This window comes from Hylobates moloch, unplaced genomic scaffold, assembly GCF_009828535.3.
Source record: "Hylobates moloch isolate HMO894 unplaced genomic scaffold, HMol_V3 SCAFFOLD_5, whole genome shotgun sequence".
Lineage (NCBI taxonomy): Eukaryota > Metazoa > Chordata > Mammalia > Primates > Hylobatidae > Hylobates > Hylobates moloch.
The window spans coordinates 93846698-93866557 of record NW_026652280.1 but is presented as its reverse complement, the minus strand read 5'-3'; the positions used below and the strand labels follow the sequence as shown (position 1 = coordinate 93866557).

The following is a 19860-nucleotide window of genomic DNA, read 5'->3' as shown; positions in this document are numbered from 1 at the left end:
TATTGTTCAATCAACTACCAACTACCTCCACCAAGAACTCCAATCAGAAACAGAGGTAAGACAAGCTCTCAAATTCAATTTTCTGGAGAAGAGTCAATTAAAACCTGAATGAACCCAAGTAGCCTACCTTACCTATCCAATATTACCTATCCGATACTTCTAATAATACCTTACCTATCCAATAATAATATCTATCTGATATTTCTAATAATACCTTACCTGTCCAATAATAATACCTTTCCAATACTTTTTTTTAAATTATACTTTAAGTTCTAGGGTACATGTGCACAATGTGCAGGTTTGTTACTTATGTATACATGTGCCATATTGGTTTGCTGCACCCATTAACTCGCCATTTACATCAGGTATTCCTCCTAATGCTATCCCTCCCCCCTCCCCTCACCCCATGACAGGCCCTGGTGTGTGATGTTCCCCAACCTGTGTCCAAGTGTTCTCATTGTTCAATTCCCACCTATGAGTGAGAACATGCAGTGTTTGGTTTTCTGTCCTTGCGATAGTTTGCTCAGAATGATGGTTTCCAGCTTCATCCATGTCCCTATAAAGGACATGAACTCAACATTTTTTATGGCTGCATAGTATTCCGTGGTGTATATGTGTCACATTTTCTTAATCCAGTCTATCATTGTTGGACATTTGGGTTGGTTCCAAGTCTTTGCTATTGTGAATAGTGCTGCAATAAACATACGTGTGCATGTGTCTTTATAGCAGCATGATTTATAATCCTTTGGGTATATATCCAGTAATGGGATGGCTGGGTCAAATGGTATTCCTAGTTCTAGATCCTTGATGAAGCGCCACACTGTCTTCCACAATGGTTGAACTAATTTAGACTCCCACCAACAGTGTAAAAGTTTTCCTATTTCTCCACATCCTCTCCAGCACCTGTTGTTTCCTGACTTTTTAATGATAGCCATTCTAACTGGTGTGAGATGGTATCTCATTGTGGTTTTGATTTGCATTTCTCTGATGGCCAGTGATGATGAGCACTTTTTTCATGTGTCTGTTGGCTGCATAAATGTCTTCTTTTGAGAAGTGTCTGTTCATATCCTTTGCCCACTTTTTGATGGGGTTGTTTGATTTTTTTCTTGTAAATTTGTTTAAGTTCTTTGTAGATTCTGGATATTAGCCCTTTGTCAGATGGGTAGATTGTAAAAATTTTCTCCCATTCTATAGGTTGCCTGTTCATTCTGATGGTAGTTTCTTTTGCTGTGCAGAAGCTTTTTAGTTTAATTAGATCCCATTTGTCTATTTTGGCTTTTGTTGCCATTTCTTTTGGTGTTTAGTCATGAAGTCCTTGCCCATGCCTATGTCCTGAATGGTATTGCCTAGGTTTTCTTCTAGGGTTTTTATGGTTTTAGGTCTAACATTTAAGTCTATAATCCATGTTGAATTAATTTTTGTATAAGGTGTAAGGAAGGGATCCAGTTTCAACAGAGTTATAGACCAATGGAACAGAACGGAGCCCTCAGAAATAACACCACACATCTACAACCATCTGATCTTTGATAAACCTGACAAAAACAAGAAATGGGGAAAGGACTCCCCATTTAATTAATGGTGCTGGGGAAACTGGCTAGCCATATGTAGAAAGCTGAAACTGGATACCTATCCAATACTTCTAATAATACCTTACCTATCCAATAATAATACCTATCCAATACTTCTAATAATACCTTACCTATCCAATAATAATACCTACCCAATACTTCGAATAATACCTTACCTATCCAATAATACCTATCTATACTTCTAATAATACCTTACCTATCCAATAATAATAAATATATTTTAAAATGTTCATTCTAAATTTAGTTCTTCTGTGTATAGATACCATATAGATCAGACCAGGTTGTAAATAATTTAACAGTAAGATATTCTCTTATGAGTTTAAATTTATGTTTTGGTATTTTATCATTTTCTTTTTCCTTTCCAGCAAGGCTACTCTGGCACCTTCCTTGGGGACCGGAAGCAAATCAGGATCTTAAGATTTCTTAAGAATACTAAGATTTAAATCAAAAGATTTCTAGGATTCTTTTTTCACCTGCTGTTTCTTTGTTATTTCATTGGACATCATTTTGGCAGAGTCTAAGACTTTAATTGCGCTTTCATCTTCTAAAATGTTTCCTTCTGATGATGATAATGTTTCTAAAATTTTTTTCTCTATGTCTTTCAGCTGTTTCTTGTTAGCTGCAGACTGAAGAATAAGGGCATTTCGTTCCTCTTCTAATTCTGGTCTAAAAAGATAGAAACATTTAGTCCAAATTTGTAGTATTTTATCTAAATTTATATCTAAGTGTTACATATCACAAATTTGTAGACATCTAACACAAACTAAGGTGATTAATTGCTTTATTTTAAGGGAAAAATACTTTCACACACATAACTATTGGAAAAGTTAAAGCAAAAAGAGCATTAATTGTATACACGTAAAATGTGGCAATAACATGCGCCACAGTGTCTAAGAATACATTAGACTTATCCATATGGCATAGCTGGTATGCAAGAGTAAGAAACTCAAAGTATGAACTTCTTATCTATTTCTTGATTTTGTCATCACTAAAGTTTCATTTTCATCATATTTTCTATAGTGGCAAACATTGAAAGGATGACTGGTCATAAAACTGACTAAGTGAAAAGCAAAAACTGGTACTTATGTCAAAACACTTATGTCAAACAAAAATGGGATGAAACTTCAAAATAACAGTCTACCATGGAATAGAATATGTTACAACATGGTTCCATATTGGACACTCTACAAGTGGGATTTAAATATTGGAAGAAACACTTCATGGTTACATATTTTCACTTTTAATTTGATTTCATTTACTAGGCCACTTGATAATGTTACATTTAGATTCAAGTGAAATCAGATTTTCTTCCAGAAGCAATTCTTTACTAGTAGCCTTCCCAGGTAAAAAATAAGACATATTTGGGGTTTTACATTTAAGTCTTTAATCCTTATTATGGGCACAGGCAAAGATTTCATGACAAAAACATCAAAAGCAATTGCAACAAAAACACAAATTGACAAATGGGATCTAATTAAACTAAGCAGCTTCTGCACAGCAAAATAAACTATCAGAATGTACAGACAACCTACAGAATGGGAGAAAATTTTTGCCATCAACCCACCTGACAAAGGTCTAATATCCAGAATCTACAAAGAACTTAAATAAATTTACAAGAAAAAACAAAAAACCCCATTAAAAAATGGGCAAAGGACACAAAGACACTTCTTAAAAGAAGATATTTATGCGGCCAACAAACATATGAAAACAAGCTCAACATCACTGATCATTACAGAAATGTAAATCGAAACCACAATGAGATACCACCTTATGCCAGTCAGAATGGCAACTATTAAAAAATCAAGAAACAACAGATGCTGGTGAGGCTGCAGAGAAATAGAAATGCTTTTACACTGTTGGTGGGAATGTAAATTAGTTTAACCATTGTGGAAGACAATATGGTGATTTCTCAAAGACCTAGAACCAGATATACCATTTGACACAGCAATCCCATTACTGGGTATATACCAAAGGAATAGAAATCTTTCTATTATAAAGGTACATGCATGTGTATGTTCACTGCAGCACCACTATTCACAATAGCAAAGACATGGAAACAACCTAAGTGCCCATTAACTATAGACTGGATAAAGAAAATGTGGTACATATACACCATGGAATACTATGCAGCCATAAAAAGGAACAAGATAATGTCCTTTGCAGAGACATGGATGGATCTGGAAGCCATTATCGTCAGCAAACTAACACAAAAACAGAAAACCAAACACTGCATGTTCTCACTTATAAGTGGGAGCTGAAAAATATGAACACATAGACACAGGGTAGGGAACAACACACACTGGGGCCTTTCAGGGTGGGTAGGAGGAGGGAGAGCATCAGGAAAAATAGCTAATGCATGCTGGACTTAATACCTAGGTGATGGGTTGATAAGTGCAGCAAATCACCATGGCACACGTTTACTTATGTAACAAACCTGCACATCATGCACGTGTACCCTGGAACTTAAAATAAAAATAGTACATATATAGAGTATAAAGAAAACAATAAAACTACCCATAATCTTACCACCTCAGAGATAATTACTTTAACATTGAAGCGTATTTCTTCCCAATCTTTTTTTTATTCTTTTTATATATGTAGATAAACATCAATCTTTTTTTCAACAAAATATCACCTATTCTGGATATAGTTTTATGTACTGCTTTTTCCTTCTTTTGCTAAGCATTTTCTTATTAATATCCTGTATATATATATATATATATACACACACACATTCATATATATACGTATATATACATATATATACGTATATATATACAGTAGCCATTCTTTTATTCCTTTACTTTCTTAATAAACTTGCTTTCATTTTACTCTGTGGACTCGCCCTGAATTCTTTCTTGCACAAGATCCAACAACCCTTTCGTGGGGTCTGGATTGGGATCCCTTTCCTGTAACAATGGCAGGTAACCTGAACCCGGCTGCCCATACTAAAAGCCCAATATAACATGGTTGGCTTATAACTTACTTGTTACAGATGGCTATTTTAGAGGATTATGTGATTATTTATAGTAACAAAGTATAAAATTTGACAAAGTTTTAAAATATTCATAAAACAAAAATATTAATGGCCTACAAATATTCCTTTTTAAACCATCTAGAAGCATCTAAGAAAATACATACCTCTCTTTTGCAACAACAATACCTAGTAATTGATCTTCAAGTCCTTCTGGAGTTATCATGAAATTGAGCAAAGACACTTTTGTAGCCAGCTCTGGCATATAGTGTGGATTTCTCAGTTTTGTGGTGATATAAAATTTGAAATCAAAAGAATACTCAATAATGACCTCACCAAGTCTGATGCAATCAATGCCACCTATATTTCAGAAAACAAATGCATAACAAGTGAGCTAGTTACATAGCCCCTCACGCTATGTACTTCTATGGCCTTGCCTAGGTTACAAATAAATGGTCCTAAAGTAATTTAAAATAGAAAACAGGGGCAGCCTCGGTGGCTCACACCTATAATCCCAACACTTTGGGAGGCCAAGGCAGGTGGATCACTGGAGGTAAGGAGTTCAACACCAGCCTGGCCAACATGGTGAAACCCCATCTCTACTAAAAATGTCATGGTGGCACACACCTGTAATCCCAGCTACTTTGGAGGCTAAGGAACAAGAATCACTTGAACCCAGGAGGCAGTGAGCTGAGACTGCACCACTACACTCCAGCCTGGGCAACAGAGCAAGACTGTCTCAAAATGATAAAAATAACATATAGAAAACAGGAGTGACAAAAGTCACAGACACAGCAGCAAGTAGGCAATTATACAGCAGGACTCTTTCTGGGTTAATATAGAACATTTTCTCTGGTTGTCACAGAGCTTTGTAAATCAAGATTTCTTTTGAGCTTTCTTCCTCCATCAATTTTCAATCATGATTCTAAAATATATGTAAATGACTAAAGCTCTTAAAGGTAATAGCACTTGGCAGAGACAAATTTTTATAAACAGAAAGATATTAGGTGGACAATGTTTACCTAAACTCAACTCAGGCCCACATTCACCATCACTATTCATGGTGGCTAATTCTTGTAATCCCAGCAGGGATCACTTGGGAGGCTGAGGGAGGAGGCTGAGGGAGGAGGATCACTTGAGGCCAGGAGTTTGACACCATCACTACTCATAACAATAGACTTTTTGTGGTCAAGGGTCACAGGATAAAAGAATTTCAAGCTGGCTTCAACTTCTTTATGTTCTCTGACAGTCTAGGTAACAGTGGTTAAGGCAATGAAGAGAGGGCAAGGTATTTATCTTAGAATACCTGGCTAAGGTTCATTCCTGATAGCTTGTTCCAAATTTCCTTTCACTCATAACAATGAGCCAGAAGTTCTGCATTATTAACATTACTATTAAATTTATGTAGTAGGCTTCTTTCATGCCTCCAAGATAATTCAATCATCTTTCAGTTCTACAGATTAATAGTAATTGCTTTATACCTTGTTTAAAAGTTTGTCTAAGTAGTAAAGGCTCCAAAGATGGATCCAGTTCTTCACCAACATTTTCTAATAGAAGTGGAGTTCCCAACTGAATACAGTTTTCCAGTGTTCTCATATAGTCTGAATCTGATAGCTTAATAACACTAAGCTGATTTTCTTTTTCAGAGTTTTTGATCCACTTATTGGCTTGACCCTGGGGGTCAATCATTAAAGGCCTAGAATATAATAAGAAAAATTCTGAGAGGAAGACATAAACGTTGAGATTTCTTTAAAATTATATAAAAATAAACATCATCATCAATCTGTACAAATACAAAGTATTTCACATACATTATCAGGATTACTCTTCACAAAAGTCCTATGAGAAAAAAGTGAAAAGGAGTTTTTTTGTTTTCTTATTTTTCAAATGAAGAAATTCAGTCTCAGGAAATACTCTGCCCAAGGTTCCAAGGTTCCAAAACTAGTTCAGTATTAGAAGTAGTAGGACCTTGTGAATCTATGAGCTCTGCTCTTCCCAATATAATATGCTGTCTTCATGGTAATTTTAATACATGACATCTGTTAATATGAAAATAATACTATAAAATATTTGATAAACATTTAAAACAAGAGATCTACTAGCATATAAGGGATTTCCTCAGATTATGAGTAGAATTACAAACTGTGTCCAAGTTTAGGGTGGTATATATCTGAGATCTATTTAGGAGCTTCTTCTGAGTTAGTATAGCAAAGACTGTATTCACGAATATATGATTCATGGTTCAGATGTGTAATATATGATGTGCTTTTCCTCATGGATGATGCTGACGGTCCTAGGTTTCTCTTGCATTCAGTACAGTACCTTAAATGTTCTTTTAAAAATACAGCACAGAGGCCGGGCGCGGTGGCTTAGGCCTGTAATGCCAGCGCTTTGGGAGGCCAAGGCGGGCAGATCACCTGATGTCAGAAGTTCAAGACCAGCCTGGACAACATGGTGAAAGCCCGTCTCTACTAAAAAAAAGTAAATAAATACAAAAATTGGCCGAGCGCAGTGGTGGGTGCCTGTAATCCCAGCTACAGGGGAGGCTGAGGCAGGAGAATCGCTTAAACCTGGGAGGTGGAGATTGCAGTGAGCTGAGATCACGCCATTGCACTCCAGCCTGGGCAACAAAGATTGAAACTCTGTTTAAAAAAAAAATATATATATATATATAAAATTTTATTTAATTATATATAATTATATATAAATTATATATTTAATATTTATAAATATTTAAATAAATATATATGTATATAAATAACAGAAAAGGAAGTTTTTGTCCCATGCCACTTCAGCTTTCTCATTCTCTTTCTATTCCAACGGCTTCTAGGGCTACGGCTAAAATCCCCTTTCCCTGTGAATAAGCTCTTTAATTTACTCTCAAATAACTGTGTTCTTTAGTTTCTTTCTTTCCCAAAGACAAAACTAGCTAACTGGATGTTTTCTTTCTTGGCTGTAATTGTGCTGAAATCCTACTTAAAGTACAAAAAGGTCCAGATGGTACTTAAAATCTACTTTTCCTACCACAGCAAAGAAAGCAAAGGCATTCTGCAAACAAGAAAGTTATTTTCTCACAGAAGTTACCTAGTAATTAGGCTAGTAGATGCTTTTAGTACCTTTCAAGCCCCTGTTTAAAGAGACATTATTTTCTTCCTTTCATGTCTTTATTACTGGAAAAATACGGTAAGTGTTCATTCCCTCACAAAATGTTAACAACACCTATAAATTAACATTCTAATGTTAATAAATGTCCTTGGTAATGCCTAAATAAATGTTCTTGGTTATCCAATAATTAGAGATTCTTGTATACTCTGAAAGAAATCTATTTAATATAACAGACTCAAGGGTCTAATATTCTGTTAAACAGAATGATCCCTGCTCTACCACAGAACACATTTTTTATAACTAAAATATATTCTTTTTCAGATTATATTAAATTTCGCTTATTGCTTAGAAGTTTCAACCTAAGTATCTTTGCTCTCAAGTTTTGAGTGCAAACTCAATATATGATTATATACATTCTTATTTTATTAAAACAATACTGTCAATATAAACAGGAGTTAGTTGTGTTGAAGCTTCCAGAAAGATTTGAAAAGAATATAAAACAAACAATAACTCAAACTTTCAGGATGTTAGATTTTCTTATATCTTTAATTTATCTCATCTAAAAGAAGACCGAAATTTCCATTATGGTTTTAAAGGCAGTGAGTGTGATATCCTATTCCACAATTCACTCCAGCATAGTAATTAAGAGCAAGGATTTGAAAGTTAGATTGCTTTGATTCAAATTCTGACTCTATCACTTATTCGCTAAGTTATCTTTACTAATTTAAAATTACTAAATCATTCTGGGCTTCAATTTCCTCATCTATAAAATGGTATAATAATAATACCTAACTCACAGGACGTGAAGATGTAGGGCACTTAGACTAGTACCTGATAAATCTAAGAGCTCCATAGTATCTATTACAGCATATTTGAGACACGGTCCCATGAAAAGACTTTTAAAATTAGATGATAGTGTCAGTACATAACCATTATAGAAAACTATTTCTCAAAGAAAGTAATTTTCCAAGTTTTTCAAAGTGATAAAAATAAAAGGATAGGCCGGGCGCAGTGGCTCACGCTTGTAATCCCAGCACTTTGGGAGGCCGAGGCGGGCGGATCACGAGGTCAGGAGATCGAGACCACGGTGAAACCCCGTCTCTACTAAAAATACAAAAAATAAGCCGGGCGTGGTGGCGGGCGCCTGTAGTCCCAGCTACTCGGAGAGGCTGAGGCAGGAGAATGGCGTGAACCCGGGAGGCGGAGCTTGCAGTGAGCCGAGATCGCGCCACTGCACTCCAGCTTGGGTGAGAGCGCGAGACTCTGTCTCCAAAAAATAAAATAAAATAAAATAAAAGGATAACAATAAAGGCCATTTGAAAAGTTTTTATAGTTATCAGACTAACAATGATAGCAAATAAAAAAGTACCCATGAAATTGCATAAATTATCAAGTTATAGTATCTTGAAGATGGGTAGCAATACCTAGTTAAAATAAGAAATAGCCCAGATGTCCATCAATAGGAGAATACATGAACAGTGATATATTCATAAAATGGAACTCAGCAACAAGAAATAGAAACAGAGTACCAATGCATGCAATAACATGGATAAATCTCAGAAAAAAATATGCCAAAAGAAGCCTTACCCAATAACATATACATTATGATTCCTTTAAATGAAATTCTAGAAGTAATCCATACAAAAATAACCTAGACAAAACTAACCTATGGTGGGAAATAATCAGAACCATTATTTCCTGGGGTGGGATGAGGGTAGGGATTTACTGGAAAGGAACATAAGGAGACTTCCCTGGTGGTAGTCATGTTTTGTATCTTGATAGAGATTTGGGTTACACTGGTATATATCTTTGTTAGAACTCACTGAATGGTATGGTTTTGTGTATTTCATGTATGTAAATTTTACCTCAAAAGAATAAAACATAAGCCAATATTGAACTTTAGTTGATGAGATGCATGCTGAAGTATCTGGAAGGAAGTATACCTATGTCTGCCATTTACATGGAAATACATTTTAAAAGACGGGTTGATGGAGTGATAGAGGGAAAGACAGGTACATGATAAAGCAGCAAGAATACTAAAATGTTAATTGCAGAATCTAGGAGGTGGTAGTTACAGTGGTGCTTATGATAAAATTCTTTCAACTTTTCTATATGTTTGAAAACTTCCAAATAAAACAACGGAAAAAATAAATAGTTTATATTTCTTACCAACGCCTAGAGTTGTTAACAATCACTCCGTTATCTATGGAAAATGTATCTGTTGGTAATCCAGCAATATTCCAAGCTCTGATTTTTACTGGATCACCCAGGGTTTTACTCAACAAGAACTCCTCTGAACATGGGATTTTTTTCTTCTGTAATAAATAAACAAAAATCTGTTTTTCTTCATCTTGTTAACTAAAATATTTTTTAAATTAAAATATCGGTTTAATTGTCACTAGGTATTATTTAATAACTCTAAGGAACGGAAAGAAAAGAAATTAAAAGTTGAACTGTGGAAGTATTTTACTGATGAAACAAGAAGCAAAAAAAGAAAGACCCCATGTTTTCAGTTATTTCTTCTTTTCTGTCGTTATTATCATCCTTTCCCCCAAAATATCCCAAAACATACTTTGGATGTTCTAAAACAAGACTTACAAAATATAAAACCGCTACCTTGCACAACATGCTCCAATCTTTTGTACATGTTTGTCGAAAGCCAGAAGTGAAAGCACCAAGGTAAGCTATTACTCCTGCTGATACTAAGACATCTCCAGTTAAATTTTCATATGTTATCTGAAGGTCATCTGCAGCTTGGGCCCATCTGTGCCATCAACCAAAGGCAAAACAGATTTACAACAGAGAATGATGTGAGACAGTAATTGAAAGGGCAAGAGCTTCCAGTCCAATTCTGTAACAAAAAGCTATAAAATGTTGGACACCTGCTTATCTGTAAAATGAGGTTGGAACCCTTCTAGCTCTTATATGCTATAACATGTATCTATATTATGTGAATGACAATCTTCCTTTCATTATTAGAATATTAGACATTTCTTACAGGACTTGGCCCTTCAGAAAAGCAAAAACAAAAACAAAAAAATCCAAACTCCAACATTTTGCCTAATAATTTTCTCTTGGATGATTTGGTCTAGTGGCTATGCTATTTGTTTTAGTATTTATTGTTAGACTGTAAAACACAGGAACATTTGCAATTCATTACCAAAAATTATATTTAAGCTGTATAGAAGCTGACATACTAAGATTGGTATTTTTTCCATTTAATGAAACCCATACAGTAAAAAAGTGTATTCCAAAACTAATCTGTACTACAAAGTCTTGTCAAAGACATATTATTACTTTATCATGCTATTAATTCAACAAATAGAATAAATGAAATAGCTGGCTGTCCAATCCAAGTAAATACATTAGAATAAAGCTTACTGGCTTTGTTAGATCAAGCCAGTTATATCTTCCTTAACATAAAATTTAACCAATGAATCATTCATTCACTACTCCCTCCAAACATTACAAAAAATTTTGAACATACATAAAATTGGAAAGAACTGTACAACAAACAACTACATACTCACCACTTGGGTTTTAAAAATTGTTACCATTTGCCTTGTTTGTCTCTTTTAAAAGACCATGTGAAAGCAATTTGTAAACACCATCCTCAAGACTGGTATCCTCGTTTGGAAAAGCCTGGCCAGGTGTCTTCCAGAATGTCCCACATTCTCAACCAGCCATTGTAAAATCAGTAATCACAATAAATACCCAAAGAAGGTCACATATTCAAGGCTGACATTCCTAAATCTTGTTAAAACAAATAGAAATCTGACCTTGATTTTTCTCCACCCAGTCCTCCAATTAATTGTGAGGCTCTTTCAAGTTTCTTAGCACAGAGTTCCACCTGGTCTTCTAAAGCAGCCTTTTCCTCTGTTTTCTCAAGAAATGTCATTTGTAAATTTTCCAGATGATGTTCTACTTCTGCCAGCTCTGCTCTCTTCTGATTCAAAAGCTCCACTGTCTCAGCTAAAGACTTCTGAGCTTCTGATAAGCGAGCTTTCTTAGGAGCCACTACCTTTTTGGGAAGAATATATGCAGATACGATGTGTACTATGTAAAATTGATATCTATATAATTCCTCCCTTATAAATATTATGGATTAGAAATGCATTGTAATAAATTATATAAACATTTTGCCTTAAATCTTGTTTTTACATACAAAGTAAAATATACCTATATATTTTATAAAATAGATAAATCTGGACTAGCAAATCGTTACCTATAAAATAGATAATTTATACTGGGCTAACAAAATGTCAAAATATGTAGCAAAAATGTCACAAGATGTCTCAAAATAATGAGTAGGTGTCACTTAACTGTTGTCAAATAACAGAGAAAAACATATAACATGAAATAATAAGTGTTTGTTTAAGCACATGAATATGTTTTGGGTGTTTTTCTTTCCTTTCCAAGCTTGTGATTTTCTTCCCAGTCAGACTGAGGCTTATATCTGCCTTGCCAGGATTTGCGCTGTGATGGTGGAAATAAAAAGGAAGAAAACCTCGATGCTCAGTTTCCCTACCGAAACTGAATTTTCCTCAACAAATCTTGAAAAGCCACACTTGGCTGAGAGAAAAGGGATTTCCTAAAGTTTTTTTGTTATACTCATCAGGCTATCAAGAATGCAGTTTGGCCAACTGGATCACCAAGCGTCCTCTAAGTCCTTGGTACAAAGAATGTAGAAGATGACCAGAGAGAGTGTGTGCCTGTTAGAAAGAAGATAGACCTAACTCTTCTGGTAAATTGCCATGAATGAAGCTGAAGGCAAGGAGGGACAAGAGAGAGAGAGCAGTGTATCAGACACAAAATGCTCTGCTTTCGTTCTGCTGCATTGAAATCATGAAAGAAAATGTGTTAAATAAGTAGACAGAAAGCAGGAAGCTCCCTTTTCTGCTTCTCACTTCAAAGAAGACATTGCTGCATATTTCCCTCCCATGCTTCTGTATCAACATGGGGCAGCTTGTATCAGAATAAAAATGGCAGTGTGGAGTTATAGAGTGGGAAGGCAGGAAAAAGCCTGAGTGCCTTGGCTTCTCTGCTTTGTAGAAAGGATCCACAAGATTCTACACATCTGTGGAACATGTGGAAATTAGCTGAGCTACCATGAGACTACCGTGTGAAGGGACAAGATGTTTAATGGAAAGACATCCTAGATAAAATTAATTTTATTTCTTTAACAGGTTTATTCAGGTCTGCTCCTTTGAAACTAACAAAGTCTCTACCTCTCTATAGGTACATGTACATATTCATTTAGGAAGACCTTCCCAATTATTACAGCTTGATCATTTATTCTATCTTCTGAGCTTGTTTTAAACACAAGCTACCCATATTTTCATCTACCTTTTTATTTATATTTCTTTCTTCCTTAGGTAGAATTCTGCAAGCTGCAAGGGCAAAGCCTTTGTTGCCCTGGTCCTTTGCTAGCCAAATTTACAAAATGCTCTTAACTATTCTCTGCTCTCCCGGAAATTTGGACCCAGTGGGTATTCCATAAAAAGTTCTATGTCAATGCATGTTCTTGTTTCAGGGGATCTTTCCATGCTCTGCCTCTTAACTCTACTGGATCCTCTTACTTCTGATCCTTTGAATCAACTTTTTAATCTGGCACTTTCCCCTTGATGTTTTAGATTTTTCTTTGCTTCTGCCTCATCAAACCTTAATTCCCTTTTGTCCTGGGTCCTAAAGCTATAAGTCAATCTGACTAATTCTACTCATCATCCCTGCTCCTGCATCACTACCACCCACACCAACCCCAACCAGGTTATGTTACGCACAAATATTCTCCTCGTCTACTAGGTATGCAATCAATATATGATAATACACTACAGCAGGACAAATTCTCTCTGTGGTCACTCTGAGAAACTTCTTAACCAGTAAATATAAGCACAGATTTTAATTCCTGGGAATATCTTAGTAGAACACAGATGTGCTAATGTTCAAAATACCTTTGCAACTCTGTCGTACACTTCCATGGCCATAATCCACTTACACAGACCCTCAGCTGCAGAAGAAGCTTTAGCAACCTTAGGGGGATCAAATTCAGGGTTTGTTAAGTACTCACTACGAATCTTCTGCATAACAGTCACCTATACAACAAAGATTTAAATGTTAAAATTTCAATATAGATCACATAATCATCAGATGGAAAAAAACATATACAATAAAAACATCTGTATAAAAAAGTTAATGTTGGCTTTAAAAGCCAAAATAAGTATTTTGAGATAATTTAAAAATAAGCATAATTATAGCAGAAATACATCATATTTGTGAGCAAAATATGCAAATGTATTACAGATATTAAGGCAAAGTGTTTCTTCCAAAAATATTAAAAGACTTACAGGTTTAGGCCGCGTGCAGTGGCTCACACCTGTAATCCCCGCACTTTGGGAGGCCAAGGCTGGCAGATCACTTGAGACCAGGAGTTCGAGGCCAGCCTGGCCAACATGGTAAAACCCTGTCTCTACTAATAGTACAAAAATTAGCTGGGCATAGTGACGGGTGCCACTATGAGTAGTAATCCCAGCTACTCAACAGGCTGAGGCAGGAGAATTGCTTGAACCCGGGAGGTAGAGGTTGCAGTGAGCCGAGATCCCGCCACTGCACTCCAGCCCGGGTGACAGAGTGAGACTCTGTCTCAAAAAAAAAAAAAAAGACAGAATTTGAGAGAACAAATGGAAACAATGGAAAAGAACAATTAAACATTAAGAATTTGAATAGAAAATAATATGCTATACTTTTTAAATCTTACATAAATTTGTATATCAGATTTCTTAATAATTTATCATAAGAAGACATTTAGACAACTCTTTCAAGTCAATTATACACTAAAAGAGTATCTTATTAAATAACTTTTAAATTATCTGAGACAGGAATGGTTTTAAACATTATGAAAATTCATAGTATCATTAATAAATGTAGTATCTCTTTATTAATTATCTTAATCCTAGAATGGACTATTTCTATATGTGTTGTAAACTATTGCATAATATTAACATTCTTAAACATTTTAGCCAAGTCACATTTATAGAAAAAAACCCAATGCAACTCACTGGAATGTTGTCCTTGTCATATTCTTTCAAATCTCTTAAGAAATTCATATCTCCCAGAAGTTTTTTGCTAGGTCCCCAGTAATCTAATATCTACAAATAAAATTTATGGAAATTTGTTAAATTTGCAACTAAAAATGCTAGATGCAAAATTTTTCTTCTTAAAGTTTAAGAGGCATTATTGAGAGAAACTAATCATATACTTTTTGTTTGTTTTGAGATGGAGTCTTGCTCTGTCGCCCAGGCTGGAGTGCCGTGGTGCAATATTGGCTCACTGCCTCCCAGGTTCAAGCGATTCTCCCACTTCAGCCTCCCGAGTAGCTGGGACTACAGGCATCTGCCACCATACCTGGCTAATTATTGTATTTTTAGTAGAGACGGGGTTTCACCATGTTGGCCAGGCTGGTCTCCAACTCCTGACCTCAAGTGATCCACCTGCCTCAGCCACCCAAAGTGCTGAGATTATAGGCGTGAGCCACCATGCCCAGCTTAATCATATACTTTCAAAATATCAACTTACATCTCTTTGGAAATTAAGACTTTCCTCAAGAACATGTTAAACACAAAATATTTTTAAATATGGAAATGCATTTATAGACTGAATTTGTTTAAAAAAGTAAACACTGAAAAGAAAATAATGTGATTAGTTCTTTTGAAAACTTAAGCTACTTGCATAAACGCCATCACAATTTCATATAAGAAAATAAATTTTTATTACTTCAAAATTTATTTTCCTTTATTCTTTGACTCTTTCAAATAAGAAAAGTAGCAAACTTTTTCTTAAAGACAAACTCCTCACTTATGCAGGCTCTCCAAGAGAAATTAAAGGAGAAGCAGAAGGCCAAAGAGTACATGTTGCTCTGCCAACCATAGGGTAAAAGCACATGCTACTTATACTGGCAAAAGAGCTGAAATAACCAGCTGAAAGTTCTTTTTTCTACTTCCAGAAGCCTGATGGGGAGGGGTGTGTGTGTGTGTGTGTGTGTGTGTGTGTGTGTGTGTGTAAATGAGAATAACTTAATAAGGTAAGAGCCTATTTATTTTCTTTATTATCTCAATGAAGGACAGAATGGCCAAAAAAAAAAAAAAAAAATCTAATTCTTTAATTCAGGAATTTAAACCCAGGTATTAAAAAAACCTGAAAATTAGTCTGTAAATTCAGTTTAGAATACTATGCCTTCCTTTTTAAGGGATGTACCCTTGAATAATAATTTTAATAATAACAGCTAACATTTATTGTGCACTTATTGTGAGGCTTTATACCTAAGAACTTTATAAGTATTAACTAATCTAATTCTCTTACTAGCTTTTTGAGGTAGATACTATAAGTACTGTCTTTTTTTAATGGAATTGCACACATGTTAAATACCTTAACCAATGTCACACTGCTAGTGGGGTCCGGATTTCTGAATACAGACATTCTAGCTCCAGGGCACATGCTTTTAACAACTTTGCTATACTGCTTAACTCAGATTTTTTGGAATACCCAGAAAGGATCTTAGCTGGAAAAGTACAGGTACCTCAGTGTTCATTTAGTTCCAAGCCCATGGTAATGGAGAATTCTGCATAGACAGAAAAGGAGATGGAAGCAACTAGAACCATATATATTTTTTTTTTTTTTTGAGCTGGAGTCTCACTCTGTCACCCAGGCTGGAGTGCAGTGGCACAATCTTGGCTCACTGCAACCTCTGCCTCCTGAGTTCTGGGTTCAAGCAATTCTCCTGTCTCAGCCTCCTGAGTAGCTAGGATGACAGGTGCCTACTACCGCACCTGGCTAATTTATATATTTTTAGTTGAGACGGGGTTTCACCATGTTAGCCAGACTGGTCTGGAACCACGTTTTTTGACACTACATTGTCTTAGCTTTACCCTAGAATATATACAGACAATATCTGGAAAACAATGTTTCTTCCCTAATTTGGGTACTGTTGATATTTGATAATAGTTGCTGCTGACAAGTTCTGTACATTCATGAATATGATTCAAATCTGTGTCAAGTTATTACCTTGCCTCCAGTTCCTGAAGGATCTGAAATTTTTTCTGGTTTTATATCTTTCATGACACAAACAGCAGCCATAACTAGTTTAACACCAGATGGAGGATTCTTCATCGATTTCACAATCGTAATGTCGGCTGGCTAAAAGAAAAAAACAAAAAACAAACAGGACATCTTCAGAATAGTTTACTTTTAAATAATGAAAAATTTTAAAGTAATGTTGGGGAATAATAAAAGCATCCCTTTTTATTTGAAATCAAAGTTTTTTGTTTTTTTTTTTTACTTTAGGTTATGAAAGAATTAGCAAAAGAGAATTCAGCACAGATTAAGACTAATGGTTCTCAAATGTTGGGAGGGGTCAGTCATAGATGCCTATGAGAATATAATGGCAGCTATAAATCCACCAGAAAATATAATTTTTCACATATACAATCACATACCACACCCATACGTGGAACCTAGGTTAAGAATCCTAATTTAGACGAAGACTTAACTCTATATTTGCTTATATATATTAGTTGTATTGAAGAAGATGAAAGAAGAGGTACGTCCCAATTCCAAACCTATTTTCTAAAGAGGTATATATTGTTATAATAGTATAGATTCACTTACCCACTCCAATATATTTCTGACATTTCTTGCAAGATGCAAATGCTGGAAAGCTAACAACTATATATCTTAGTTTTTCATGCAACTAGAGTTCTGGGTGAGAATTAGATTCCAGATCACTTGAGTGATACTAGAATTCGGACAATAAATGGGGAGAGTGGCAGGGTGCGAGACATCCATTGTGACAATATAGATTACAGTGGAGGTTACATGTCAGTGCAGGAAGCTCTGCAGGCTTCCTACTCAGAATGACAGCTGCTCTAGTAGACCATTTCTGCAGCGTGGCTTTGTGAGTCATTCCTGGAAGCTCAGCCTGGGATCTGATTCTTTTACCTCTTCCAACAATTCTGTAATCCATTTATAAAATTCCCTGAAGAATCTTTGTCTAATACTACATAGAGTCAACTCTCTTCTCTGAAACTGAACTCTAACTCAGGTAATACAGCATTTGATATCAGGAAGGGTATAAGCGACAGACTCTCAATGAAAGGGGAACCTAATATTAATGACCTAAATTGGTGAGAGTTTGAAGGCATCAAGAATCCTGTATCAGGGGATGGAGTGCTGCAAGTTCATGGAACATAGGGAGAAGTTACTTAAATTAATGCTCATGGTCACCTAGAATGGAGTGCCTCTTAAAACAAGGCTTTGTCAAACTAAGTAGCTGCTGTAATAAATCTCTAAGGAGAGAATGCAGAAAGATCACAGGGTAATAAGTGACTCTTAAATGTGCCAGAAATTAGCCAGGCATGGTGTCATGTGACTGTAGTTACAGCTACTCAGGAAGCTGAGTTGGGGCGGGGGGTGGGGGGATTACTTTAGCCCAAAAGTTTCAGGTTGTGGTGAGCTATGATCACATCGCTGCACTCCAACCTGGGTGACAGAGTGAGACCCTGTCTCAAAAAACAAACAAACAAACAAACAAAAAACAAGAAAAGAAAAGAAAAAAGTACTGAGAGCATGAAGAAAGAATATAATAAGCTCATAGTTTTAAATTCCTGATTCACAGCACTAGGACATTTCTATAAATGCCCTAAAATAATCTTGTCTTATAAGTACAGGGCTGATGCTACTGAAAAATCAGAGTTTGATCTTGTGAGATGCTGAATTATCCATAGGTTGAGTTTACAGTCTTGTCAGGCCTGTTACATGAAAGATTAGGAATGATTAGGAAAAAAGGCGAAGAATGGGACCTGAATACACTGTTGACTCCCTAGTCAACAGATGCTATCTCTCCTGCTGTGCTTGGTGCAGTTGTTCTGGTCTTGCCAGAATGTAAAAAGTTACGTACAACATGATGTGGTACAGACAGGTGCCACTCACAGCTGTACTGGAAATGGCCTTTAAGTTTTTCTGTGTATGCAGGTCCAGGAGGCTGCAGAAGACTAGCTCCACACTGTACTTAACATATGCCTGCTGGTCCATGTACAGAACCACTTTGGCCTCTTGGAGTCTATTCGTCTCACTCCCACTAGAATATCCTGAATGAAAATTATAAATAATATATAAAAAGCAAAAATAGGCCGGGCATGGAAGCTCATGCCTGTAATCCCAGCACTTTGGGAGGCCAAGGTGGGAGGATCGCTTGAGCCCAGGAATTTGAGACCAACCTGGGCAACAGAGGGTGACCCTGTCTCTACAAAAAAAATGTTTACAAAAGATTAGCCAGGCATAGTGGTGTGTGTCTGTGATCCTAGCTACTGAGGAGGCTAAGGTAGGAGAATCATTTGAGCCCAGGAGATGGAGGCTGCAGTGGCCCATGACTGCACTACTGCACTCCAGCTTGGTCAACAAAGTGAGACCCTGTCTCAAAAAATAAAATAAAATAAAATAAAATAAAATAAAATAAAATAAAATAAAATAAAATAAAATAAAAACAACAATATATCAAAGGTAAACTGTTAAGAGGCAAGTTTCATTTGATTGGACAAAAACAATATAATATCACCCACTGAAATACAGCCACTTCTAGTAAGCCAAATACCCATATTCAGCTTCCCTTGGTTGTTGAAACACAAAGTAGCTAATTCAAACACTTGCCTTAAGTGTATCCAGTGCAGACAGAGCTGCTTCCAAGGCTGGAATCGCCTCAGCTAGGTCACTTTCACACTCATTTTTCAGAGCTTGGGCTTCTTCAGCTTTCCCACTGGCTATCTCTTCATCCAATTTCACAAATTGTCTTTTCGCTTCCACTTGTACAGACTCTATCTCAATAACCTAAAAAAGTGAAAGATGAAGACAATTTCTCAAACACCCTATTGCTTTCTCAATCCTAGATAAAAGAATATTTGAAAATTAGGGAATCTAACATACCATTTTGAAGGATAGAAGGGTCTATAATAAAATGAGGATAAATACAAATACATACGAACTAATTTGGAAATGGGCTTCACAAATTCCTTCAAAAAAGACAGAACCCACATTGGACCCAGTGAGATAGCCAGTCAGCGGAAAAGGGTAAAGTCTCTAAAGTCTAGTAGCAAAACATTACCCCTTATTTTCAAGGCTAATTTTACATATTTCAATTGTCCTTTG

The 19860-nt window shown here is 35.8% G+C and overlaps 1 protein-coding gene across 1 annotated transcript in view; it reads right to left on the bottom strand.

Annotated features, from left to right (window-relative positions):
• The window catches only part of DNAH12 (dynein axonemal heavy chain 12), a 258401-nt gene that overhangs the window by 60676 nt on the left and 177865 nt on the right, over positions 1 to 19860 (bottom strand). Inside the window, exons 50-59 of the mRNA XM_058439110.1 lie at positions 19362 to 19542; positions 16726 to 16853; positions 14724 to 14813; positions 13620 to 13760; positions 11448 to 11689; positions 10285 to 10432; positions 9838 to 9983; positions 6045 to 6259; positions 4731 to 4923; positions 2063 to 2255 (exon numbers count right to left, since the gene is read on the bottom strand). Coding sequence (XP_058295093.1) covers positions 2063 to 2255; positions 4731 to 4923; positions 6045 to 6259; positions 9838 to 9983; positions 10285 to 10432; positions 11448 to 11689; positions 13620 to 13760; positions 14724 to 14813; positions 16726 to 16853; positions 19362 to 19542 — 1677 coding nt within the window. The remainder of the gene's footprint in view (positions 1 to 2062; positions 2256 to 4730; positions 4924 to 6044; positions 6260 to 9837; positions 9984 to 10284; positions 10433 to 11447; positions 11690 to 13619; positions 13761 to 14723; positions 14814 to 16725; positions 16854 to 19361; positions 19543 to 19860) is intronic.